Source organism: Sus scrofa, chromosome 14 (assembly GCF_054392235.1).
Source record: "Sus scrofa isolate SSC_HxYL_T2T_F1_AM1 chromosome 14, Sscrofa_HxYL_maternal_Yorkshire_Landrace_v2.0, whole genome shotgun sequence".
NCBI classification, from domain to species: Eukaryota; Metazoa; Chordata; class Mammalia; order Artiodactyla; family Suidae; genus Sus; species Sus scrofa.
In genome coordinates this window covers 56,584,715-56,610,371 of record NC_139396.1, presented here as the reverse complement: position 1 = coordinate 56,610,371, position 25,657 = coordinate 56,584,715, and the positions used below count along the sequence as shown (strand labels likewise).

Here is a 25,657-nt window from a genome sequence, read left to right as displayed (position 1 = left end):
GTAATTACAGAGGTATCACATATGCAAACCTCAAATTCTATAAAATGGAAAGAGCACGCCAGGTACAGGGAACAGATGCTGCAATGACCTGGAGGTGAGACGAATACATGGGCAGACTACATTCATCTACCCCCTTCTGGGTTCCTAAAATTCCAAGAGGCAATGAAAAACAGCAAAAGCACAGTGGTGGCAGGACAGTGCACTTGGGGATCCTGGGGTCCCCTATTCCTCCTCTTATGAGCTATGGGACAGCAAGCAAGTTGCTTTACTCCTCTGAGCCTCAGCTTCCTGATCTGTAAAATGGCCATAGCGCCACATTCCCTGGAGGATTATTAGGAGCCCATGAAAGTGCATGCAAAGGCACCAGGCTGATTCTTCAAATCAGGGACCATCTTGGTCCTCAGAGAGGCAGGGGAAGCCTAGCAACCCTATAGGCACAGCCTATTCTCTGGCTGCCCTGATCCCAGGCTCTTCCCCCTTCTCAGGGATGCTTCCCAAGAGTTCTTATAGGAAGACCCCACCCAGTCAGCAGGATCCAGGCAGCTGACATGCCCATACCAAGTCAAGCACTGTGTACATACAGACACCATCTTGTTGAACCAGGACCAGGTGGAGGCAAGGACTCTCAGAGATGTCAAATGACTTGCTTAACGTCACGCAGCTGTGAAGAAGTGGGACCAAGACTTAACTCTTACTTGTGGCTCAGAATGACTGGAACCTATCAATGTGTTTAAAGCATGACTGATAACACTAACCACTAGTGCTTATTCTGGACACTTTACATGTATTCACTCACTTAATCCTTCCTGACAACTCAGAGGAAGGTATCACTTCCATCCTGACTTCACAGTGGGTAAAACGGAGGCTCTCAGGGCATATACCTAACCAGACCCCTTAAATCAGGCTCCTGCCCCAACATGAGCCCTGACTATGTCTGTCTCCTCATCTCATACAAACCTCATTCATGGTCCTCAACCTGTTCCTGCCGAAGGATCTTTTCATTTGCTGTGCCCTCTGCCCCAAATGCACTTTCCACTGGCCTTCATGCAGCTGGATCCTTATTTGGGTCTGTTTCACTATCACCTCCTCGGGGAAGCCCTTCTGGTCCACCCTGAAGAAATGTTTCCTTGCCCCTCCCCCAACTCTCATGCCACCAGATTGTATCTTGTTCACAGAACTTGTCACCTATGAGTTAATTTGTTTATATTATGTGCCTCTCTGGGTCTGAATGGGTGAAAGTGCTCAGACCATGCCAAACCCTTTCACAGGACTAGGGGGAACTTTCCACCTACTTGAGGTTCAGAAAACAGAAGGCACTCATCCTCCTCCCGAGTCTGACCTCAGAACCCCTTCCCTGATCTTCTCGGTCTTCCCTCCCTCTTTGGAGTATGAAATCTGAGTTCTGAGAAGCCAGAAGGGAAGCCACAACAGCCACATCTAGGAAAGCAACAAAGCAAGGAATACTCTGCATCTATCATCCCTGTGGGAGGGTGTATCCAGGAAACTGACAAGATTCCCAGCATGCTCTGCAGCCCCATCACCTGTCAAACCCACAACCGGATGGAATTCCCCTCAGACTGCCTGCAAGATGGTGCTGGTGGCCAGCCCACTGGTCCTGCAGAGATCCCAGCAACAGAAAATCCCCACTTCTGTCCATCCAAACTTAAGGCAGCCAGAAGGCATCCAAGAAGGGGAAATTTATGAAAGTCAGGCAAAAGGAATCCTACCTCCTCTCTCACTTGGGCCTTAGGGTTGAACTAGACTATAAAATTTTTTCAAGAGGTGAAATATTCACACATGGTTCAAAATGAAAATATAAGAAAGTTGACAGCGAGGCTCCTCTCTTGCTCTGTCTCTCTGTCTCTGTCTCTCTCTCCACCCCTCCCACCAAAGTTCGCCTGTGTTTTCTCCACACCTATCTTCTCCCTCTTTTTAAATAAACGCTTATTTGCTTCACTAAAAAAAAAAAGTTTACAGTGAAAAACTCACCCCTCTTCATCCCTTCCACCAAATCTCCTAATTAGTATTCATTATTCAAGGAAGATGCAAATGAAACAGTTACAAAATATACTCTGGCTCTCCCTCTTTTAAAAAAAGGGGGGGTCCATAATATGTATACTCTACCACACCTTTTTCCCCCCTCCAGTTACAGATAGTTTTATATTTCTACACAGGAAGGTGTCTACAAACATGTCTGTGTGTATGCATGTGTGTTTACAGACACCAGTTTTTAAAGGATTTCTGTAATATTTATCCAATTCTCCTAGAAAGAGATGCTAAAAGTGAGGGTCAGGAGGGGTCATTTTTCAAATACCTGGGTCGCTTCCTCTAGGTGATCAACTGTGGATGCTGACTCTCTGCACTAAACTCGAAGCAGGCACCAAGAGCCAGCTCCCTCCTGGAAATAACGTCTGAAGCTCCCATTTCTTGAGAACCTATCTACCAGATACTAGCAGAAATCCCATTCCAAAGAATGAAACCAAAACTCAGAGAGACAAAGAGACTAGCCCAAGGTCGCACAGCAAGGAAGAGGCGCTAGAAGGGTTCACACCAGGTCCGCCCATTGCCAAAGCAAGTTTGCCCACTCACCTGGCCTCTCAGGGTCTTCAGCCCACCCCACCCCCCTTCACAAAGTGAAACAGAACCGAGCGCCCCAGAGTCAGAGCCCAGGGTCAAGTTCCCAGCTCGGCTGGACTTGGGCGGACAGACGCTTCCGCCATCAATTCCCTGTGGTCAGCTCTGCCAGGAGCTCGGCCTCCCGGTGCGGTGCGCCCTGCCCAGGGTGGATGCGGGGCGCGCAGCCTCTGCGGGGCCCGGGAGTCGGGGCGAGCTGGGGGAAGGTCGCCAGGCTCCAGCAAAGTGCTTTGCAGGCTCTGCCTCTCCTAATCGTCCCAGCAACCCGGGGAGGGGTACCCACCTGAACACATTTTACAGACGGGACAAAGGGAGACGCAGAGACTGGCTCATCTGCCTAAGGTCACACAGACGGGAAGTGCAAGAGCTAGGTTCCCAACGACTTTAAAACTTTCCTCCCCTGCGCATCGTGAATCCAAACGACTTTCAGGTGCGAGGCGCTCACAGCATCTGGGCATCCTCGAGTGCTCGCTTTCTCGTACCTGTGCGCTTGCCCAGCCACGGGCTAGGGAGCCCGGACCCTGCTCCCTCCCCGGTCCACAGTCCCCAGGCCTGGGGGTTCCCATCCAACTCCGAAAGCCCGAGGCTGAGCGGCCGTGGCACTTACTCAGCATCACCGAAGCCTGCAAAGTGACCGGCGGGGACCCATTTGAAGGAGGGAGAGACTGAGAAGGTGAGAGGGCCAGCTACTAGCCCAAGGTCACACAGCTCGGCGGCGTGTGGGCTGGGAACCCCCGAGGCAGCCGGCCGGCGGTCCCCGCCCCAACCCCGGTGCCCGTCCCCCGCGGAATACTCACAGCCGGTCTTGCCCACGAGCTCCCGGACCTCCTCGGACGCGGAGTGGGCAGCACCCATGGTACCCGCGGCAGGTGGTCCCGGGGCGCTTGTTCCTCCCAGGCCCGGGGCTGGCGTCGGCTGCGAAGCGGCCGGTCCGGCCTCGGGTCCAACGCGGGTCGAGACGTCTGGACTGGTCTGAGCTTCGGGTTCCGCGTGGGGCGTGAGCGCAGCCTCTTATAGAGGCGGAGGGCGGCGCGCCACGGTCCTAGAGCGCGCCGGTTTCGCGCACTGCGGGGACAAGGGGGAGCGCCCCGCCCCGGGCCGGAAACGAAGGGGAGGAGGTAGAGAAGGAAGGAGAGGGGGACCCAAGAGCCCATAGCCCAGGTTCCCTAGTAACCCCAATGGGAGGGCGGACGCGCTCTTCACACCTTACCAATTCCGCACCCCTGCCGGCTCTGGGAAGAAGCAGGTGTGAGCAGAGTTGGGAAGGAAGCATCAGACCCCAAGGAAGCTCCATGCCCACTCCCACGCTGGTCCAACCACGCATCCTCCCATATCTCAGGAGAGAAACTCCCTGGGAACAGTGGAGGACGGTGAGCCTTTACTGGGTCTACGGTGAATGGCAATAAAGATAACATAAGAATCCATCTTGTATGTGCATGATGGGGTGTGGGTGGGGGCGGGGGGGTGTACTTGGCTTATTCCAGGAAAGCCCACCCTGAAGTGGTCACACTCACGTACAAGACCAGCTGATCCCAACTACACAGCCCAGTTGCTTAGAGTGAGGGCATCTTCCAACTTTAGGTTCAGGGAGCTCCCCCCAGATTCTGACTCAGGCAGGGCCCAGAAGGCTGAATTTCAAACTGCCACAGAGAAAACAGGCCTCCTGGGAGAAGTTTTGCCTTAAGCCTACTGAAGGAGTTGGGCTCTGTAGCCAGACTGGGTGACCCTGGCCAGTCCTGCCACCTGTCTAGCCATGAGTCCTTCTCTTTAGGATTGGGATAATAATGGTTAATGAGATGTCCATTTGAAGGACCTGGCCTGGGACACAGTACAAGGTAGCTACTGTGGAATCATGTCCACTTTACAGCAGAGGAACTAATTCTCAGAAGGATCACACAGCCTGAGCAGAAATTGTCAACACTTTCCAGTATCTCAAGCCCAGACCATTCTGCTTCACGGTGCTCAGTGATGTGGCCATCAAGGGTTGGCATGTAATCAGGGTCTGTCCTGGGTGCCAGGCTCTGTTGAGAGTGCTGGACACGGGGCCCTGAGAACCAGCCACCCATCCCTGCAGACCACAATCTAAGCTGAGGGTCCTAGCCCTTTCCAGGGACAGGGGTGCTGTTCAGAGACACCAGGGGGCTCCTGAAACCTGCCCAGCACAGTAGAGTCAGCCCCCTCCTGGTTGAAAATCCAGCTCCTCTTTACACTCTGTTGTGGAGCTGAGGCAGCACCTGGAATGTGCATTTGCAGAGCTGGCTTGGGCAGTTCTGAGACCTAGCCACACTGGGAAGATGTTGGCTGGGGGGCATCAGCTGGTCCAAGCAAACTAGGAAGCCGCCTGTGAAACTGAATTTCAGGTCAGAAGGAATCTAGAAACCCAGTCTGGATCAGGAAAGGGGTCCCTGGGCCCCTTGGGAATTACCCACAACTGCTTGACGCAATTTTGTTCCAACTTAAAATATCTGTTCCTGGAATTTTATTAAATTATCCAAGGATTAAATGATGGGGCTTTTTTCCAGGGAGAATGAAAATGATGTCATAACTGCATCTCCTTCCCCTTGGCACGGTGGCTCTCAGAGCTGGTACACTGTTGGTGGGCAGGGGTCAAAGCTCTGGGGCAGGGAAGGGGCACACAGCTCTGCTCTGCCCCACTTGTGATTACGGAGAGACCCCCCCAGTGTATGGGATGAGGGCAGTGGTTTTTACTCCATCGCCTGTCTACCCAGTGAAATTTATCCCAGGCCCTGATGGCTACTGTCAACTCCTGCTTTGCCCTTATGCCTGGAAAACCCCTCCCCTCCCTCTTCCCATGGCTGAGGCTCTTCAGATGTCAGCATAAACACCACCTCCTCGGAGAGTCCTTCTGAGGGCCCCCATCTGCTCTCCTGGGTCTGCTACTAAACAAGCCACCTTCACCACCCAGCTGGAAGACTGGGCGTGATGACCACAGGGGAATTTATTCCTGTGGGTGGGGCTTGGAGGACTAATCAGAGCTCCTGTGGCAGCAGGAAGGCAAAATGTGGGGACTTGCTCTTCATCCATTTCTTCATTACACATTTATTGAGGGCCTGCTGTGTACAGGGGCCTGCCTAGGTCCTGGAGCCATAACCAGGAGTAAAAAGGAGGCACATTTCTGCTCTTAAGAAGGTCCTGGAGGAGGTCCCGTCATGGCTCAGTGGTTAACGAATCCGACTAGGAACCATGAGGTTTAGGGTTCCATCCCTGGCCTTGCCCAGTGGGTTAAGGATCCAGCGTTGCTGTGAGCTGTGGTGTAGGTCACAGAAATGGCTCAGATCTGGCGTTGCTGTGGCCAGCAGCTATAGCTCTGATTAGAACCCTAGCCTGGGAACCTCCATATGCCATGGGTGTGGCCCTAAAAAGACGAAAAGACAAAAAAAAAAAAAAAAAAGGTCCTAGAGGAGTTCCTGTTGTGGCTTAGCAGCAACACACCCAACTAGTATCCATGAGGATGCGGGTTCAATCCCTGGGCTTGCTCAGTGGGTTAAGGATCTCAGCGTTGCTGTGGCTGTGGTGTAGACTGCCAGCTGTAGCTCCAATTCGCCCTTTAGCCTGAGAACTTCCATAAGCTGCACATGAGGCCCTAAAAAAAGAAGGTCCTGGAAAACTGGGAGACAGACCCAGAGGAGGCGACAAAGCAGCGAGGTAAATGAGGACCCGCAGAGATCTGGAATGTTCCGGCTAGAATGGCCCCAGGAGAGACTGTGTACACCCCCAAGCTGAGCCCTGGGGAGTCCATGATCTGTCCCCAACTGTGGCCCCAAGGGGACACTCCAGAGACAGACATTGGCTGGACAGAAGTATCGGTGAGGTTTGGGGTTCCTGCGGTCACCCACCCTCCGCCTGGGCTTTGCCTCCTTCCCTGGCAATGATGCCCACACGGCAGGGCTCTCTCCATGCAAAGCCTGCTGTTGCCTGTTCCAGGACGTCAGGCCTTTAATTCAATCCTCCGAATGGCGTCAGAACACGAAGGAGGTCTGGAGCATTGCGTGGGGTCTGGCTGGGCTGATTGGCTCTGTTGTCTGGAGCCCTGGAAGAGGGGGCACACGTGCAGGGATCGTTATCCTCCGCCTCACACAGCATGACCTTCAGAGAGCCAGGAATCACTTTAGTCACCAGGCAACTGCCTCTCTTCTCCCAGAGGAGCTGATTAAAAATGGTCATGGTGAGGATGGCAGGTACCTGTGAGGCCACAAAGGGCAGCTGAGCCCGGAGATGGTGGCCTGGTCTTTGTTTGTGTCAGGGAAGCAGACTACCAAACCATGCTTGGGCAAGTGGCTTTGCCTCCCTGGGCCTCGGTTTCCCATCTGTAAAATGGGAATAACCCAGTACCTTGTTCACAATGCCTGCGATGGTTAAATGTGGATTCGTATATGTAAAATGCTTAAAACAGTGCCGGCCAGAGGAAGCCCTATCCAGTGGGGAGCAGGTACACAGACTCTGAGAAAGCAGAGCTCTACTTTGCAGATTGCCAATTCCTGATTTCCATGGTGCAAATACTCCCACCGCAGTCAACTTCAAGCTCCAATAATTGAACAAGGGCTTGCAGAACTCCTGAATGTTTAACAATTTGTTCTAGCCAGCTTGTTTCAGACAACTCAGCACCGCACTACACAGTAGGCTGTTATTATTATTCATATGTTCATTTGTTCATTCCTTCATGAATTCATTCATCCGTTCACTGCTACTGAGTGTCAGGAATTCAGACACTATAGTGCGGTAGTCAGTCTCTGCCTTCAGAGGCTAGAAGGAAAGAGATAGGAACAGACCATCACTAACAGGTATACTTTGGGTACCAGCTGCTGTGGGAGCCCGGGACAGAGCCCATTTTATTGATGGAAAAATCAAGGTGTTCGGAATGCGTGCTAAGCCAGAATTAGAATACACACACAGGAAGCTGGGTAAATGGCAGTTCCTATAATTCACCTATATCTCCATCCTGTCCCCCTAATCACTTGGGCTGGGGGGACTCCAAAGGCTTGGCAATGCTCTGGGAGTAACACTACACTTTTCTTAATTTTTGGACCCTAAGAAAGTTACAGGGATTCTAAGTGCCATCCTGCTTGGCTTCTTGACTTAGAGACAACCACACCTAAACCACTTCAAACAAGTAAGGATTAGTGGTACTCTCCTAAAATATGTCCACAGAGGCTGGCTACACCAGTGTCTCAACTCTGAAACAGTTTTTCTCTTAAGGTTATTCAGGCTTCTGATGCTGGTCTCATATGTCTTAATCTCTTGATTTTAGTGTGGAGTCAGAGAAGAATCATCCCCAATTTGCATTTTGAATTCAAGTTGTCCATCTTTTACATAATCCTTTCTCACCAGAGGCACCCCAATCTTTGAAGGCAACCTTGGACCACAGTGTGCTATAGGAGATGGATCCAGATCTGAGTTGCATCCCGGCTCTGCCATTTCCTGGGTTGTGTGGTCTTGGGCTGGTTCCATTGCTGCTCTGAACCTTGATGTCTTCATCTGTATAATGGGTCCACAATCCCATCTTTACAGAAAGGATTCAGGAAGGGTGAAACGGCTGGCAGAGAGCACAACCACCACAACTATTTATTCTCTCACAGGGGAAAAGATCCAGGACTTAACAGCCTAGACAAATAAATGGAATGCACACTGGGACCTTGGTCCAGCCCCTACTTATTAAATCATTTCTGGTCTTGGGAGGAGCAGCCTTCCCTTTGTTTTCTGATGGCTTTCAATTCAACCCTGAGTTGGAAAATCATGACCTCTGAGTTGCCTGGGATGAGGGTCCTTCTCGGTGTCCAACATTCCCCAGATCCTTGAGCTCCCAGTGAGGTGCCCCCTGAGTACCCCCAACCCAGGCTGCATGCCTGCCGCTGTCTCCAGTGTCTATGCCTCAACCTGGACCACAGAGGGACACAGCTGCATGGGAGGGAGCCTAAAAATAAGAGATGGGGCTCTCTGGGGAGGGCAACTTGAGCATGTTTCTCTATTATTTATATAATTCTATCTTTATTTATTTATTTTTTTTTATTTTTTGGGCAGCACCCACGACATATGGAAGTTCCCAGGCTAGGGATTGAATTGAAGCTACAGCTGCTGGCCTACACCACAGCCATAGCAACGTGGGATCTGAGCCACATCTGTGACCTACACCACAGCTCATGGCAAAGCCAGATCCTTAACCCACTGCACAGGTCCAGGGATCAAACCTGTGTCCTCATGGATACTAGTCAGGTTTGTTACTGCTGAGCCACAGTGGGAACTCCTATTTATATAAATCTAAATAGTGACTGATAACTGGAACTTGCAAGGGGCAGATGGAAGCTTGTCCCTGGATGGGCTTCAAATTCTGCATTGTTGTCCAAGAAACAAACTCTCCAAAGAAGCAGAAAGGGGTGGCAGGGGCCCAAAATCTATTTTAACTTTGCCGTCACTTTACATCGAGTGCCGGGACAGGCTTTGCAGAAGGTAGCAGCTGTGGAAGGAGACAGTGGTAACCAGGCTATGGAACACCCTGCTGGAACCTTTTCTCTGACATAAAGGCAACAGCCCTGGAGGGGGCTCCCCTGGGATTACCTTTTTCTTTTTTTCTTTTTTGGTTGCTCTGCAGCATGTGGAGTTTCCAGGCCGGGGATCGGATTTGAGCCACAGTTGCAACCTATGCTGCAGCTGCGGCACTGGTAGATCTTTAACCCACTGTGCGAGGCCAGGGATCGAACTTGCATCCTGGTGCTCGATCCTGGTGATCGAACGCCGCTGATCCTGTTGTGCCACAGCAGGAACTCCTGGGGTTACTTTTATTTGCTCAGTGTCTGTCATGTGGGGAGAGACATTCCACACCATTGAAGAGCAGAACAGTAAGAAAGGCAGAATAACATTCCCCAAGGATGTCTACATCCTGATCCCCAGAACCTAGGAATATCACATGCAAGAGGAAATTAAAGTTGCAAATCAGCTGACCTTAAGCTGGATTATCCAGGTGGGCCCAATGTCATCACAAGGATCCTTACACATGAAAGAGGAAGGCAGGGGGGTTAAAGTCAAGAGTGACATGACCTGATGTGAGGAAGACTCTACTGGGCATTTGTCGGCTTTGAATCGGGTGAAGAGGCCACAAGCCAAGGACTGTGGCTGGCCTCTAACAGCTGGAAGATGCCAGGAAACAGTTTCTTCTCTAGAGTCTCCACCAAGGAACAGAGCACTGCCAACACCTTTCTTTTAGCCCAGCGAGGTCCATTCTGGACTCCTGGACCCCAGAACTTCAAGATAACATGTTGGCATTACTTTAAGCCACTAGGTTTGTGGGCACTTGTTATAGCAGCCCTAGAAGACTAATTCAGATGGGGTTTGTACTTGCAAGACCCCAGTGCTGTGGAAATGGCTTTGACCAGGCTGTCTTCCTGGAGGGATGGTTCTTTAAGCTCTGTGTGCATGTATATCACCTGGGGTTCTCATCTCAATTCAGATTCCTGGGCCCTTCTCCAGAGTTCTAACTCAGGAGGCCCAGGAATGCTTTAGAAATGAAAACTTTAGGTGATTCTGATGTAATTTTTTAAATAATAGCTATATTGAGATATAATTCACAGTTGAATTCACATACAATCTCCCAGGTAGAATGTGCAATTCAATGGTTTTCAGTATCTTCACAGAGCTATGCAATCCTTTCTGCAATTTTAGAACATTTTCATCTCACAAAAAGAAATCACATACACTTTACCTGCTCAATGACCCACTCTCTCTGCCCCCTACTAACCAGCTTTCTCTCTCTATGGATTTGCCTATTCTGGATGCTTCATATAAAAGGAGTCACACACTATGTGACCTTTTGTGTCTGGCTTCTTTCACTTAGCGGGATACTTTCAAGGTCTAACCACATTGTAGCACAAATCAGTACTTCATTCCTTTGAATTGCACAAGAATATTACATGGTGTGGGAAGAAGACATTTTGTTTATCCACCCACCTGCTGATGGACACGTAGGTAACTGCATGATTTTCCCAAAAGCACCTTCTGGAGCCACACAGCCAGGTGAGTGGTGACTGGGTGATTTAGCATTCCCGTCTGCAGGTGTGGAAGGAGGTTCACAGGGGTTTAGATTACATGCTCAATCTCACCCAGTTTACTGGTGACAGAGCCCTGGTAGGTCCAAGCCCCCGACCCACCATCCGGTGACATGTACCTCATGGAGGTGTCTGCACTGAAGGTTACACAACTGGCAGAAGGAAAGAAAACAGGAAACCCCCTCCTTCCATCTGTTGAAACAGGCTGCCCCATGCTGGCTCTGCTACTGAGCAATGACCCAGGAGATCCCCTTTACTGAGCACTAAGAACCTTCTGTAGTATGTCACCTTGTCGAACCCTAAGACAGCATCATAGGATGTGCCTATTCCACCCCACCCCCACCCACCACTATCAGCGCAAGGAATGAGGGCTTAGAGAAACAATACCTGGCTGCCACACAGGGTTCTCAGATGGTTTTGTACCTCAACGTCCCTTGTGGACAAGGTGGGCCCAGGAATAGGCCTTTTAAATAAGGGCCTATGTTGCCTCTGATGCATCATCTGACCACCACACATGAAGAAACCATGCACCACCCCAAACATCTGGGGCAGGTGAGGGGGCTGTGGGTACTCACAGGAGACTCCTTCAGCAACTCCCTGAAGTCCTTTCACAAAAGGCATGGCAGGCTGGTGCCCAGGACTGTGCAGGGACTTGAGAGGCCCCTTTGGATGGAGAGGAGGCTTCTCACGGCCTCGCTGTCCCCAGGCACCTGTGGGAACAGCTTCCATACTTGGGTGCAGGGACGGAGACCCTTCCCTGAGGGCCACCTTGGTGCCCTTCCTCAGGCACAGACCAGAGGAAAACTCGGTTCCAGCACATCCTCCACTATTAAGTATTGTCCCCTCAGCCACCTGACCTTTAGGCAGGCCCTGCCCTCCAGCGTGCTGGAAGGTGGCAGGGCTGGGATTGGATGCTGAGCCGGGCAACTTGGGGACCAGGAACTCACCAGCAGGGCAGTCCTGTGGCTGTGACCCTGCCAGACAGCTCAGCTCTTCCCCAGGCATGGGGTGGGAGTAGGGGGCAGGATCTGCCAACCCTTCCCTCCTCCCCTCCCTCATTTGCTCTTGAGGTGGCTGAAAGTTCAAATGAGACCCCCGGCAGAGTGCCTGGGAGGCAACACGCTAAATACATGTTGGGGTTCAGAGTCAGCATAGCCAATAATTTGGGGCTTATTTGGGACGGGATGCAGCAGGCAACCCCCACCCCCATCTGGGCCAGCCAGGCTGGGCAGGGTGGGGGTAAGAGGTGGGCCCCGGAGCCTCCCCAGGCTGTGCTGACTCAGCAGCCAGCCAGGCGCTTCGCTGACTGGGCAATCTTCCCTGCTCTGTGCTGTCTCCTGCAGCCTTCTCAGTGCTGGCTACGGACAGCAGGGACCAGAGATGGGAACCAGAGCCGGCTCCATCCTTCATGCAGAAAGAAAGATGTGCATGTGAAGGAAAGAGGCCACTTCTCAGCTGCTCTTTCAAGTCTCTTTAAGCAGAGGAAATATTCCTTCTGCCAAAGAGACCCCAGAGTGGGGGTGGGAGAGAAAAGTGCTTTGGGGGCTTCCACGTGCCCCACTGCATGTCAAAACAGGTGAAAATCCTGGGCAGGGTTTAGTGTTTTGACCTGGTGGGCAGAGAAGCCTGAGGAGGAGGAGCAGCTCCCCGACTCCCACTGTATCAGGCTGAGTTGGTGGACTCCAGTGGGGAATTAAAGAGCCCCTTGGAATTGCCTAGCTCGACCTTCTCATTTTCACTGAGGACGACGCTCAGAGAGGACAAGGTCACATAGTAAGAAGGAATATGGCTGGGCCTAGAGCAGGTCCTAAGACTCAGAGCAGCGTGGGGGGAAGGCAATGTGACTCTCCAAAGCTGGTCCTTGGACCGTTGATGTCAGGGTCACCCACATTCTCGTAAGATGAGAGTTCCCGGGACCCACTGAGGGAAAATCACAGGGTGACTTTTATGTGCTCTCGGATATGGGAGTTTCTGCTACAGAGGTTGCAAGTGGGGCTGGAGATCTGGGTTCAGATCCTGTCTTTGGCTTTAGGCAACTACTTGGTCTCTAATCCTTGGTCTCCATCTGTATAATGGGTACGTGAAACTTTCCCGGGAAGGGTTTATGCAGTGCTGGTACGTGGAGGGTGCTCCATGATGGGCAGGTGTGCCTCTGGTCACCTGTTAGCTCAAGGCCAGCTCCTGTCCTGGCTGCTTCTTGGTGGGGACTGGGTGGAGGGCAGTGTCCTGCATCCGCTGACATGCATGGGGATGCTGTGCTCAGCTGGTGATAAAGAGAACACTTTGGTGACTGTCCTTGGCTTGTCCCCCGGGGCAGGTCTAAACCCCATGGAGGGAGGGAGCACAGAGAGGGCCCTGAGTCTCAAGCCCAGTCACAAGATGTCACAGGGTGGATTCCTGGGGAGAGGGAGGCAGGCACAGAGCGAACTCACCACCGTGGGGTTCCCTGGCTTGCTGGTCAGCAGGAACAGGAGAGTGCTTGCCGGGGAGGGAGTGCTGGTGGACTCAGATCCTGCAGTGTGCATGCAGGGCTGAACAGCCAGGACCCTCCAGAGGGGTGTGGTGAGATCTGAGGATTGGCTGACAGCAGAGGCCCCTACCCTCTCTGTCCTTGGTGTGTCTTTGCGCCATGCAGCCTTTATTTCCTGTTGCGGAAGGTGCAACCATGAGACTCATGGCTTTAGATGGGCTTCTTGACATTCAAAAGTCAAGAACAGAATTTTCTCGAGATGTGCAGATCTAGATCTAGATTTAGATATATCTTTAGAAACAGCCACATGAGGCCACAGTCTCTTTGGGGAGGACTTGGGGACTGCAGGGCAGTCCTGGCTGCTGGGGAGGGAGCAGCCAAGAGATCAGGTACAGAATGAACCAGAGCAGTTTTCTCAAACTTGGCCATACATCTGAGCTACCTGGGAAGTGTTTAAAACCCCTAATGCTCAGACCACACCCAGGCCCCAGTTAAATCAAAGGATTTTAATTCTCCAGGTGATTCCAATGCACTATCAAGTTTGAGGATCACTGTCTCCATCCTAGCTGCAGTTAGCTTCACCTGGGAAGTTTAAAGCCTGGAATCAGAATCTCTTGTGGGGGGGGGTCCCCACTGTGGCACAGTGAGTTAAGAATCCGACAGCAGTGGCTCAGGTCACAGCGGAGGTGCAGGGTCAATCCCTAGCCTGGCGCAGGTGCAGAAGGTTAAAGGATCCAGCATTGCCACTCAGTCCCTAGCCTGGGAACTTCCACATGCTGCGGGTAGAAAAAAAAAAGGAAAAGAATCCCTTGAGGGGTAGGGCGCAGTTGCTGGTGTTTTTGAAAAGGTGTTCCATCTTGCTGTATAGCACAGGGAACTATTATCTAGTCACTTGTGATAATGTGAGAAAAAGTATATATATCTATGTATTTATATAGATACATATATATATAACTGCATCACTTTGCTGTACAGCAGAAATTGACAGAACATCATAAATCAACTATAATGGAATTAAAATCTTTAAAAAGTTTTTTAAAAAGAAAGAAAAGCTGCCTCCAGGGTGGAGTATCACAAATAACATCATGGCCGTGGTGTGATTCCTCTGCCACCTGGGTGCACAGGTGAGACTTTGCTACAGTGTTTTCTGGGGGCATCCTGGCGCTGAGACCAATTGCCCGGCAGCTATGTGGACAGAAAAGACGCAGCTCATTAAACCTGTATCCCACAGACCAGAGTGGCACATCAGCCTTGAGGGCTGCAATGCCAGTGCACCTAGGGATGGTTCACAGGTAGCACCACAAGTCTTCTCCAAGGCTGCCGATTACCTCCCCTCTGCCTCTTCAACTAAGGCAGTGTTTGGGGCCTCACAGGCAGAGCCACCCTCTGAAGGGACAATCTCAGCAAAGGAAGCATTACGAATGTGGGAAGAATATCAGTGTGACCCTGGGCAAGACACTCTCTGGCTTTAGTCTTTTTCTTTTTAAGAAGGATGGTAGTTTTTTGGCCTTCCTTGAAGAGGAAGCATGCTTCAGACACTCTGAAAAAGTCAGGTACAATGAGTTTTTAGAAGATGATAGCTCCAGGAGTTCCTGTGTGGTTCAGCAGGTTAAGGATCTGGCCTTGTCACTGCTGTGGCTCTGGTTACAGCTGTGGCAAGGGTTGGATCCCTGACCGGGGAACTTCTGCATGCCACACACAAGAAAAGCAAAACAAAAAAAGTTAATTGCTCCAGCCCCTCCTAGATGTCAGAAGGCAAAAATTGCACTGCAGAAGTGGGCTAACTGAGGCTTGGGGGGCTAAGTCTCGTGGAGCCAGGGTACAAGGTCAACATCGTGTGCAGCCACAATTACCCTCAAAAATCCCCTAGTGATCATGAGGTTTGGTCCATATAGTTTTATGCACATGACCCTCTGCAATATTAATATATATTAATATGCATGATATATATGCAAATGGCCTGTAACACACTGTGCATGAGTGCTTGCGTATGGCAAGACATAATTTTAAAGAGTATTTTTCCCCCCATTTAAATTGTTCACTTTTCCCTTTTTCTTCTCCTTTGTTCCAACCCTCTAATTCTTCCCCTACAAGCTCATAGCTCCTGGTGGGGAACAAGAATTGAACCTTAGTTTGACTTCATCTTTGTATTTAATCTCATCCCAGAATTTATTACCTTCAGAAAAAGTCAGCAGTTAAACTGCCGAGGCTTTAAGCAAGTTCCAGATTGGAGTTCTTCATTCCTTAGATGGCAGAATTTCCCATAAAAATCCCCCAGAGGGGGAGTTCCCTTCATGGCTCAGTGGTTAACAAACCCAACTAGGATCCAGGAGGATGCAGATTTGATCTGTGGCCTCGCTCAGTGGGTTAAGGATCTGGCATTGCTGCGAGCTGTGATGAAGTCACAAACACGGCTTGGATCCCGAGTCACTGGCAGCTGTAGCTTTGATATAACCCCTAGCCTGGGAACTTCCATATGCCTTGACCCTAAAAAGACAAAAAAAAAAAAAAAAAAAAAAAAATCCCCCAGAGCATCTGGCACAGGGGCCTAGGGTGGGGGCTGGTGTCCTCACCTGTTAGAAACTCCTCAGGGGCCCACAAGGAAGGGGTGAACAGGATGCAGGCACCTGGGCCCTCTCATTGCCCCGGAAGCATCTAAACCCAACTGCTGGCCAGGGACCAGCCCACCCCTTCCCCGGCTGATCTCTGTCCCTATCCTAATGGTCAGGTGGCAGCATTCAGCCAACAATAGGGTGATGAGGCGATGGAGAAGTGGCAGATGACAAGAAGTCCCACCTTGTGTGTGGGGGGGTCAACCAGCCCCATTCCTCCCCCTTCATCAGATTCCCCAGGCTCAGTGTACCCCTCTCAGGGGGAAATGCAGGGAGGCTGTACCAGCAGCTGGAGAAAACCCACATCCCCCTCAAGCTGCTGCTGCTCCTGCCTGCGAAGAAGGGGGCTGCTTTGCTCTGTCTGATGTCAGCCAGAAAGCATCTCCCAACAGGCTCCTGCAGCTATTCTTAGTTTGGAGAACACATCTCCGCCTGCTACAAGGCTCTAGACTTCAGAAGGCTTTTTATAAATCACTCAGAAACTTGCAGCCTGCTGGTTAAGAACTTCTTTTTTGTATGAAGGATGTTCAAAGCATCTCTGTGGTGGGTGCAGTCTCCCTCCCCAGGAAACTTGTAGATGCTGTCGCAATATCAGGAGCAACCACTTCCATCACAGCCCTTCAGTACTAACAGTGAACTGGGGGCGTGTTCTATCTGTGTGAGGGATTTGGGAGGCAGGTAGGGTGCAGAGGTTCCAGTGCAGTTGGAAGACCTGTGTTCAAATCCTGCCTCTTAGTGGTCATGTGACCATGGGGAACTCACATTTCTTTTGTCTTTTTAGGGCTGCACCCACGGCACATGGAGGTTCCCAGACTGGGGTCAAATTGGAGCTACAGCTGCTGGCCTACACCACAGCCACATCAGATCCAAGCTGTGTCTGGACCTACACCACAGCTCATGGCAACACCAGATCCTTAATCCATTGAGAGAGGTCAGGGATCGAATCTGCAGTCGGATTTGTTTCCGCTGTGCCACTGTGGGAACACCTCACTTTGCTTCTTTGCCTCTGGGTAATTGGGATAACCATAGCTGCCCCGGCACCAGGCAGCTGCGAAGGTGCCTAGACCTTAAACACAGAGTCTTGGAGCAGTGCGGGTGAGCCCTCCCGGGAGTGTGCCTATCCTGACTCAGGGATGAGAAAGCATGCTCTGGGGAAGTCATCTCTCCATCCACCCACGGGAAACGGAGACCCTTGGGAAATGGAGACCTGCGCCTCCAGGTTAAAGGAGCAGCCCACAATGGTGAGTAACAGAAGCCACACTTGAACCTGGGTCTGGGCCACTGCAAAGTATGGTCAGTTATGAAGCTCTGCTGCCCCCTAGGGCATGGGGGTGGAAATCAAACACCACTGAGACCAGTGGGGCTCCCTGCCTCTGAAGCTGAGACCAACCAAAAATCAGCCCCACTCCATTCTCCCTAGGGAGCCATCCTCCTCCACCCTCTTGAGATCTGGGGCAACTCAGTACCCTCAGTTTCTTCATCTGTCAAGTGGGTTGATAACAATAGCATCCATCCTGCAAAGTGGCACAAGGATGAAATGACATGGCTTTTCTAAAGGCACAGTCCCCCACCTTCTCCTACTGGCCCTCTCAGGGTGGAGGGCCCATCTTCACCCCCCTGGATGAGGCAGCTCCCCTGTAAGAGCAACGGATCTCCCAGATGTGGCAATGCTGGGAAGGCTCCTATTTTTTTCCTGGATCGCCCTCCAGACCTCTTGGGGTGTCAACTTATGCACAGATCCTCTGGGGACTTGTGCTGGTTGTTTGGTTGTAAATGGCTCCCTTGGTGGACACTGAGGCTCTTTTGATGTCCTCCCTGGATACAGGTGCCCAGGATAGGGATGACGCTAGCCTCCACCTGCTCCTCCCCTTGCCCCCACAGGCATTGCACCATCTGGACACTCAATCCAGGCATTTCCCACCTTTTTTCACATCTGCAGGGGAACACCACACTTGGCTGAACTCACTGCAGGGCCAAGTACCACTTGCCAGCTGCAGGAGGGAGAGAGGAGGAGAGAAAGCCAGGGCAGAGCCTTTTCTTGCACCTCCAGTCTCATTGTTCATGGTTATCAAGGGGGCTCCTCACTCCATTTCTGGCTTCACTTTGCCCTCCACCCACAGATGATGGACAAGCATCTCAAATGGGATGCACTCAACAGGGGGTGGGGGTGTGGAAACAGTGTGCCAGCTACTAGTTTATTTATTGGACTAGGTTGAATTCCTCTCACCTCACAAGTTTTCCTTACCCTGTTGGTGCATTCTCCAAAAACCAATCCTAAATTCCCCTCTCTGGAAAGTCCTTCTCTGCTGTCTTCAACTTGTACCACCGGCTTCCCTTTCTGGAATGCTACAGAGTAAGAGGAACAGGAAGTCAGCGGGGTGCACTGAAAGTTCTGCATAAGAGCCTTGAGCCTGGCAGGTGGAAGAATTCAGCAAGGAAGGAAGCAGAGCAGACAGATGACATGGTTCAGTGTGTAGCTTAGAGATTCTAGTTGAGGACGAATTAGGGTATTTGTCATCCAATCCAGGGAATCCGTGTGGAGGGTGATGAGGAATCTTCCATCAGCAGAATGACTACAATTAGGGTTCAGCTGAGGTCCCTGGAAAAATCAATTTTTCCTCCCTGGCCAAAGAGCAATTTGCAGTGTTCTGTACTTGATGGGGAACACGGACTTGCTTGGCACAATACTCACCCCCAAAGAGTATTTATTTACTACAGTGATGATGAAGGAAAGCAAAATCATGGTTTTTTTATTTGTCTTGATCCTGTATTATCTTGGAAAGCAATCCATGTATATTTTGTATTTAAAGTCTTTGAAATGTTTACAAGAATTTGAAACATTTCTTAAGAGAAAGGCTTTGTGATTCCAACTGTACATGACCCAGGCAATCAATGATTGCCAACTTTTTTCCAGTCATGGTGCAATACACATAACATAAAACTGACCAACTTAATTAACCATTTTCAAATGTACCCATTCAGTACGGTTAAGGGTATTCACATTGTTGTATTGGACAGATTTTTAACTTGGAAGTTGTCAGAGGATTTTACTGTGTCTGCAAATTGTAGGCTACTGCTGAAGAGTGTTAAGGCTTGCCGTATTTAAAAATTCCACTTAGTAGATGCATATGATTTAATGGTGTACTTGGGAAGACTTCGAAAAGTGCTTAAGAAGGCAAATGTCTTAAATTGGCTGGTGCACTTAACGTACTTAAGAGGATTTAATTGTTTTTATAGAAACAAAAGTGATTGTAAAATACAGTCACTTTATAAGCAAAGTAGTAAGATTCAGAAATTCTACATGAAATCTTAGAGAACTAGGTATTTCAAATTTGTGTCTGTAATAAGTAGAATATTAACTGGAAAAAACAAAAATGAAGAGTTCCCTGAGTAATCCTTGATAAAAGCCGTTCAGGCACCCAAAACTCCCTGCTGACAAATAAATGCTTTATAGTCTCCACACCATTTGTGTGTAAAATACTTTAAAATGCCTCAGGAGTCAGCGGGCCCCAGACTGAATGGGTGTCAGAAGCCTGGAGGGCTAGTTCAAACAGGGATCACCACCCCAGAGATGGATCTAGGGGACCAAGATCCTATCTTTCTAACAAGTTCCCAGGTGACACTGATGCTAGGGGACCAAGGACCAGACTTTGGGATCTGCTGGACTAGAGCTACACACAGAGGCCAGGTATTCCCATCGTCAGCTGTGTGGCCTTCTGCCGTTCTCTGGGCCTAACCCCATGGCTCCAGCACGAGAGTAACACCAGGGCACTTACCCTGTACAGTTGCTGTGAGGGTCAGAGTGACGAGCGGGCAGGGCAGGCACACAGTGGGCTCGCAGTGTGTGGCAGAGATGATTGTATCGATGATGCACAACTTGGGCCTTGCAGCCTGGGTGCCTTTTAGGGTCTCCATCCTCCCAGGATATGGCTTGTGCACAAAGTAGGTGTTCAAGAAATCATGATGGCAATGATGCAGACTGCCCCTTCCAATGTACTGCAGACAATCAGATTGGTTAAAGGGGCCAGGCTTGTTATAACTCCAGGAGGCCTCACTAGGTGCCCCTGGGTCTGGGGGGTTTGCCTTCTCCATGAGGGAGTAGGGGACTAAAGATGCCCAGTGGCAGGGTCACAAGGCTGTCTTGTTTGTGCTGCTGGTGCCCCAGCTGTGGCTTGTAGGAACATGAGATGCTCTCTGTTGAATGCTGAGTGAACCAAGAGGCAATGAAGGATCCGGGGCAGAGCTGCTGGCGGGTTCAGAGCATGGGCCCACCACAGGATGAGGGTTAGACCCATCGCAGAGGCTGGGAGTGAGTGGTCAATGCCACGGGACACAGGTACTCACTGGCCAGAGAGAACAATGGCAAGTGAACACTCAAGTTTTCTCCCCTGACTGTTCTTGGGTGAGAATGTTTTGCCATCTCACTTTTCACACGTGCCACACTCATCCAGCTAGTTCTTAGATCTAACATGCAGAAGGGAGGACTGGGCTTCTCTAAGACTGAGGCAAGGAGACAGAGGATGCTTCCCAGCTGGGGTTCCTCAGCATTCCTGGTTCCCTGGCACCTAGGTTTTCACCACAAAATTTGCTTGGGAAAGACTCAAGATTGGGAAGCCACAGCAGGAGGAAAGGTATTAAATTACCTTCTCTTAGTGCTATTGAGCCTTTATTTAGATGATGATATAATAAGAGAGAATTATTTAGGTTATTTAGGATGTTAGACTATTAGTAAAGAATCCTTAGCATAAACATCACAGACAGGTATTCTCCCTTTTATCAAGAAGTTAGAGATAAGCATTTCCAAGTTCATTCCATGCTAATACAGAAACGTAGCAAAGCTGGCATCTGGGATGGCATTTCTGTAATTTTTTAAGCCTTCCCTCTCATGGCTGCAATGTAGCTGCAGCAGCACCAGGCCTCACATCCTCTCTTCATAGTATTCAAGATTCAGAGTGAGTAGCTGCAACAGAGACTGGCCCACAAAGCCCAAGATATTTACTATCTGACTCTTTATATATAGAAAAAGTTTATCAACCACTGCCTTACTATGCTAAGTCCCACTATTTAAAAGACAGAGGGGGACCTGCCCTCAGATTGGCAATAATCTGGCTGGGAAGATGACATGCACAAAAAGAGAAAACAGACACACACCGCTGGCAAGAGTCTATATGCCTAGAACAGTTTGGAGGGCAACTCTCTAAATGGATGGCTACCTCCCTTTTCCCTCTAAATTTTTTTCTTCTATCCAAGACTGCCTGTTTTCAAGATGTCATGAAGACATTCTCCAATGAGTTTAGCAAATGCCAGGTACCCCACTAGGTGCAGGAAGCGTACATATCACAGTGATCCAGCCCCTGGGTCTGCCCATAAGTTACTCTAAGCATTTGGGAGACACAGGCAGGAAATGAAAATTCAGAGCAGCCACTGCTCTGATAGGGTTGAGCTGAAGATGCTAAGGGAATGGGGTCAAGCTGAAGAAAGTGAGAAAGTTGAAGCTGCCAAGGGCAGTGCCTCAAATGTTGCAGGTAGGTTATTCCCTGAAGAGGGAACAGCCAACACAGTGGCTCAGAGGCAGGTGTGAGTGAAGCCATCAGGAAGCTGTGATCCTGGACTAATAAAGTCTGCGTGCTGGAGGGTGGAAACCTGCTTTCAGGTGTTTGGGCTTTATCCTTGCAACTTTCATCAAGCAAGGGAGTAATTGGAAGAGATACATACTTTAGAAGGATCAGGTTGCATGCACTTGAACTTCCAAGGCCGGAGGCAATGGTGGTTGGGTCAGGGTGGTGGAGGTGGGGATGTACCTAGGTCCATGTGGTCCCCTCAGCAGGATCTGGTGACACATGAAACATGAGGAGTGAAAGGAGTGATGAACCCTTCTTTCCATTCCTGGACTTGGCAGAACCCTGCCAAGAGGGGGGAGGTCCTCATTTTCCTGCGGGCACTTCCCCAGCACAGGGCAGATGGCCACATGGCCAATTTCCCTCCTAGGACCCCTCTGGTTTACCCAGCGAGTCTCCATCCTGATGCCTGACAGCCACAGATGGGGAGATGGCAGGGTGTTCCTGACACCTGGATGGTTCTGGGCCCAAGGCAGACATAGCCAGTCCTGGTCCGTGTGGACCGTGGGGGTGAGGAACTGTGTCCTTGTTTTCTTTTTTTTTTTCTTTTTTTGTCTTTTTGTTGTTGTTGTTGTTGCTATTTCTTGGGCCGCTCCTGCGGCATATGGAGGTTCCCAGGCTAGGGGTTGAATCAGAGCTGTAGCCACCGGCCTACACCAGAGCCACAGCAACGCGGGATCCGAGCCTCGTCTGCAACCTACACCACAGCTCACGGCAACGCCGGATCGTTAACCCACTGAGCAAGGGCAGGGACCGAACCCGCAACCTCATGGTTCCTAGTCAGATTCGTTAACCACTGCGCCACGACGGGAACTCCTATCCTTGTTTTCTGAGTCACTTAATGGAGCCGAGGAAGACCAAGTTTGCTCAGCAAACACTACAAGAGTATTTGTAGAAGGCAGGGCACTTCTCTTCTGGGACTTTTCTCAGCCTGTTGTGGTTGTGTTCTTGTGGATTTGTGGCACATTCTGCAAGGCAGTGATGTTTGACCAAAACCTCACATCTGGGCCCTCTGAACGCCACCATCCCCGGGCCACCAAGGGGGAGGGGCATTTTCACTTAAATAAAACCACGGCAGAGAAGCAGCATCTCCAGGCGAGCAGGCAGGCCCCAGGCAGATGCAAGGCTTCCAAAGGTGGGGAGGGAAGCAGATCGCGGAAAGAACTCCCGGTCAGGAGGTGGAGTGGGTGTGCGTGAATCTCCCCCAGCCTTCAATCTGTGCGGCTCAGCAAGAGAAATGACAGAAGTAGTAAAACAAGCTGGGAACAGATTTCGATTCCTTCTGAGTCATCCAGGGAAGGAAAATGGAAAATTACCAGTCTCTTGCCCTCTCCCTCTTTCCCAAATGGGAACATGAGTTTCTTCAAGGGGACGATGGCACCTGGAGTATGTGACCAGCTGGCAGGATCCCTGGGCCATCTTGTGGGGGTGGCCCGGTTGCAGTCCTGGCTCTCTCCATCCTCTCCTGGCAGGACACACAGCACTGGAGCTTAATGAGCTTTAAGGCTAGTAATGCAGTTTGCTTTGGGGAGCTGGGCAGCCTGACTGAGGGTGACATGCTGAATGGACCTTGCCCAGACAGTGACACTTAAGAGTCTGTCACTACCAGAGGAAACTACAAAACATTTGCTCCAGCCCCCCTCACTCTAGAACCATCTGTTTGTCTCTTTTACCACATCCAGGATGCTGCTGGAAGGGAGACTACAGCCTTCCCTCCTACAGGCTCACTGTGGGGGCACTGCCACACACCTCAGCCCTGGAACCAGCCCTCTGCCCCCTCTTACCTCATCCTGGCTCCAAGCAGAGGACAAACCCAAATTAGAATAGGCAACAAATGGTAAATGATGCTTGGATGATTTCTAATTAAAAGGTGGAAGAAAAGACACATGGAGGAAATTTAGCTGTTGATAATTAACATGCCCATGTAAATGTGTGACTGAGTCACTGTCCTGAGAAACCAAGGCATCAGTTGGCGGCCCCCTGAACACCTTTGACTGGCAGCTGCTAATCCCTGGAAAGGCACACAAAGAAATCACACTTTGGCAGGAGGGCCTAAAGTGTGTGCCCCGGGTCTATCCTGACTTTCACTAACTCCTCCAACCTGTTGTCGCTGAAATGGTCACAAGCCAGATCACTGAAAGCTGGGTTTCAAGGGGAGAGTTGCCTCATTCTGTTTCCAGGAAGATAAGGAGTGAAGCTCCATTAGGAGAGTTATTATCTTAGTTTGGGCATCTACCGCAAAAATACCATAGACAGGGTGTTTTAAACAACAAATACCTGGAGTTCCTGTCGTGGCGCAGTGGTTAACGAATCTGACTAGGAACCATGAGGTGGGGGGTTCGGTCCCTGCCCTTGCTCAGTGGGTTAATGATCCGGCGTTGCCGTGAGCTGTGGTGTAGATTGCAGACGCGGCTCGGATCCCGAGTTGCTGTGGCACTGGCGTAGGCTGGCAGCTACAGCTCCAATTCGACCCCTAGCCTGGGAACCTCCATATGCCATGGGAGTGGCTCACATAAAGGCAAAAAGACAAAAAATAAATAAAATAAACAACAAATACCTACTTCTCACAGTTCTGGAGGCTGGGAAGGCCAAGATCAAGGTGCTGGCAGGTTTGGTGTCTGGTGAAGGGCACATTTCCTGGTTTGTGGGTAGCCAGCTTCTTATAACCTCCTTACAGGTGGTGAGGCAAGTCAGCAGCTGAGCTCCCTTTTTATAGGGCACTAATCCCATCACCAGGGTTCCACCATTGTGACCTAATCCCCTTCCAAAGGCCCCGCCTCCTAATACCTTCCTTCTTCCAGTATTAGGTTTCAACATATGAATGGGAAGACAAAAGTTTAGTCTATAGCAGTTGTAAAGAGCAGCTAGGGTTTTGGAGTCAGGCAGAGTGAAAGAAAGCAGGACACTGGGGGGTTCCTAGGCACCAAAGACTTTCTCCCCCATTTCTTGTTTTTAGGAAATAGGCTTCACTCAGCCTCTGTGACCTTCCTTGAGTTCCAAAGGTCAGGTTCAAACACTTGCTAATCAGGGAAGGGAGGAGGTGCAGAGACCAGGGAGAAGCAGCCAGGAAACAACAGTGCAGCCTTGGGGCAGGATCCTGGTTCTCCATCAAAGGATACACAAATCAATATCTCTGAGCTATTCTGCAGAACTAAAATCCCAACAGAGGGAAGATGTTAACTACTTGATGAAGGCTTCTTCATTCCAGGACCCCCAGAACCAGTCCCAGGGCCACTAAACACCAGCTTTGAAGAAGAACACAAGCTTGCATCAAACCTGATCCCTATCTGTGGTCCTATTTCCCACTCCCAAACTATAAAACCACTTCCTATTCTCTCCCAAAGGTGGGCATAGTCTTTAGGGCATTAGCCTGCTGTGCCCTCCTTTGCCTGGCAAAGCAATAAAGCTGTTTTTTCCCTCCTTTGCCCAAATCTCTGTCTCTGTGTTTCTATCCGGCACCGGTGGACATAGGCTGAGTTTCAGCAACAAGAGCTGGGTTGGAATCTGGGCCCTGTTTCTTAGTTGCTGTGTTACCATGGGCAAGTTACTCAACTTCTCAGAGCCTTACTTTCCTCATATCTAAAACTGGGAACAGGAGTTCCCGTCGTGGCACAGCGGAAACAAATCGACTAGGAACCATGAAGTTGCAGGTTCAATCCCTGGCCTTGTTCAGTGGATCGAGGATCCAGTGTTGCCGTGAGCTGTGGTGTAGGTCAAAGATGCGGCCGGGGTCCTGCGTTGCTGTGGCTGTGGCGTAGGCTGGCAGCTGTAGCTTCAATTAGACCCCTAGCCTGGGAACCTCCACATGCCGCGAGTGCGGCCATAAAAAGCAACAAACAAACAAATAAATAGATAAAATAAAACTGGGAACACTCCAAGTACTCCCAGGGTTGGCACAGAATAAAGGCTTGGGAGTGTGTGAACTGTGACAACAGCATGGAATGTTTGTGCTTTGTGATGGAGTGTCATGTCCCAGGAAAGTAAAGTGACTTCATCTAACATTCCATAAGCATTTGTCTGGCTCTTCTGTGTCAGCCCCTGTGGACACAGGTAGGCATAGGTGCAACGCTGACCTTGGAAGGTCTTCGAGAAAGGCAAGGTCCCCCCAAAGTGGAAAGAAAGTCTGCCTTGCTGCACAAGGAATGGAGGGTGCCAACCAGCCGGTGGCGTATCAGCTTCTGTTCACATTGTGGCCAAACAGCCACGATGCTACACCTGTACAGCTGTCTTGGGGGTCAATCACCCACACACAGAACTGGGGTGTGG

The 25,657-nt window shown here is 50.5% G+C and overlaps 2 protein-coding genes across 12 annotated transcripts in view; both read right to left on the bottom strand.

The window, feature by feature from the left end:
• The window catches only part of TESC (tescalcin), a 56,483-nt gene extending 52,861 nt beyond the window's left edge, over positions 1–3,622 (bottom strand). For all 8 annotated transcript variants that reach the window (XR_014826168.1, XM_084994220.1, XM_084994223.1 and 5 more), the window contains exon 1: positions 3,432–3,622. Coding sequence is in view for 5 of the 8 variants with exons in the window: in XM_021073708.2 (XP_020929367.1) it covers positions 3,432–3,489 (58 nt within the window). In the remaining 3 variants the exon portion in view is untranslated. The remainder of the gene's footprint in view (positions 1–3,431) is intronic.
• Positions 3,623–7,442: 3,820 nt separating this feature from the next.
• On the bottom strand, positions 7,443–25,327 carry LOC110256789 (uncharacterized). 4 transcript variants are annotated; one of them, XM_084994190.1, is made up of 10 exons: positions 21,489–21,603; positions 19,550–19,769; positions 18,019–18,119; positions 13,124–13,336; positions 12,852–12,954; positions 11,267–11,401; positions 10,594–10,692; positions 9,592–9,636; positions 9,208–9,443; positions 9,029–9,106 (listed from the first exon to the last, which is right to left on the bottom strand). In XM_084994190.1, the coding sequence occupies exons 1-8, from the start codon at positions 21,507–21,509 to the stop codon at positions 9,626–9,628; spliced, it is 903 nt and encodes a 300-aa protein (XP_084850316.1). In that variant the 5' UTR covers positions 21,510–21,603; the 3' UTR covers positions 9,029–9,106; positions 9,208–9,443; positions 9,592–9,625. The 4 variants fall into 4 exon arrangements, 1 of the variants encoding a protein (XP_084850316.1); XR_014826159.1 differs by lacking the exons at positions 9,029–9,106; positions 9,592–9,636; positions 12,852–12,954 and adding exons at positions 7,443–8,188; positions 23,953–25,327; XR_014826160.1 differs by lacking the exons at positions 9,592–9,636; positions 12,852–12,954 and adding an exon at positions 23,953–25,327.
• Between the last annotated feature and the right edge of the window lie 330 nt (positions 25,328–25,657).

Excerpts from the sequence above, each read along its gene's own strand:
- LOC110256789 (XM_084994190.1), bottom strand. The coding sequence starts at position 21,509 with ATGCAACCTGATCCTTCTAAA. Across the intron at positions 19,770-21,488 it reads TGCAACCTGATCCTTCTAAA|TACATTGGAAGGGGCAGTCT; the intron begins GTATGTATCTCT and ends GATTGTCTGCAG. Across the intron at positions 12,955-13,123 it reads AGCCAGGGAACCCCACGGTG|CTGAGCACAGCATCCCCATG; the intron begins GTGAGTTCGCTC and ends CTTTATCACCAG.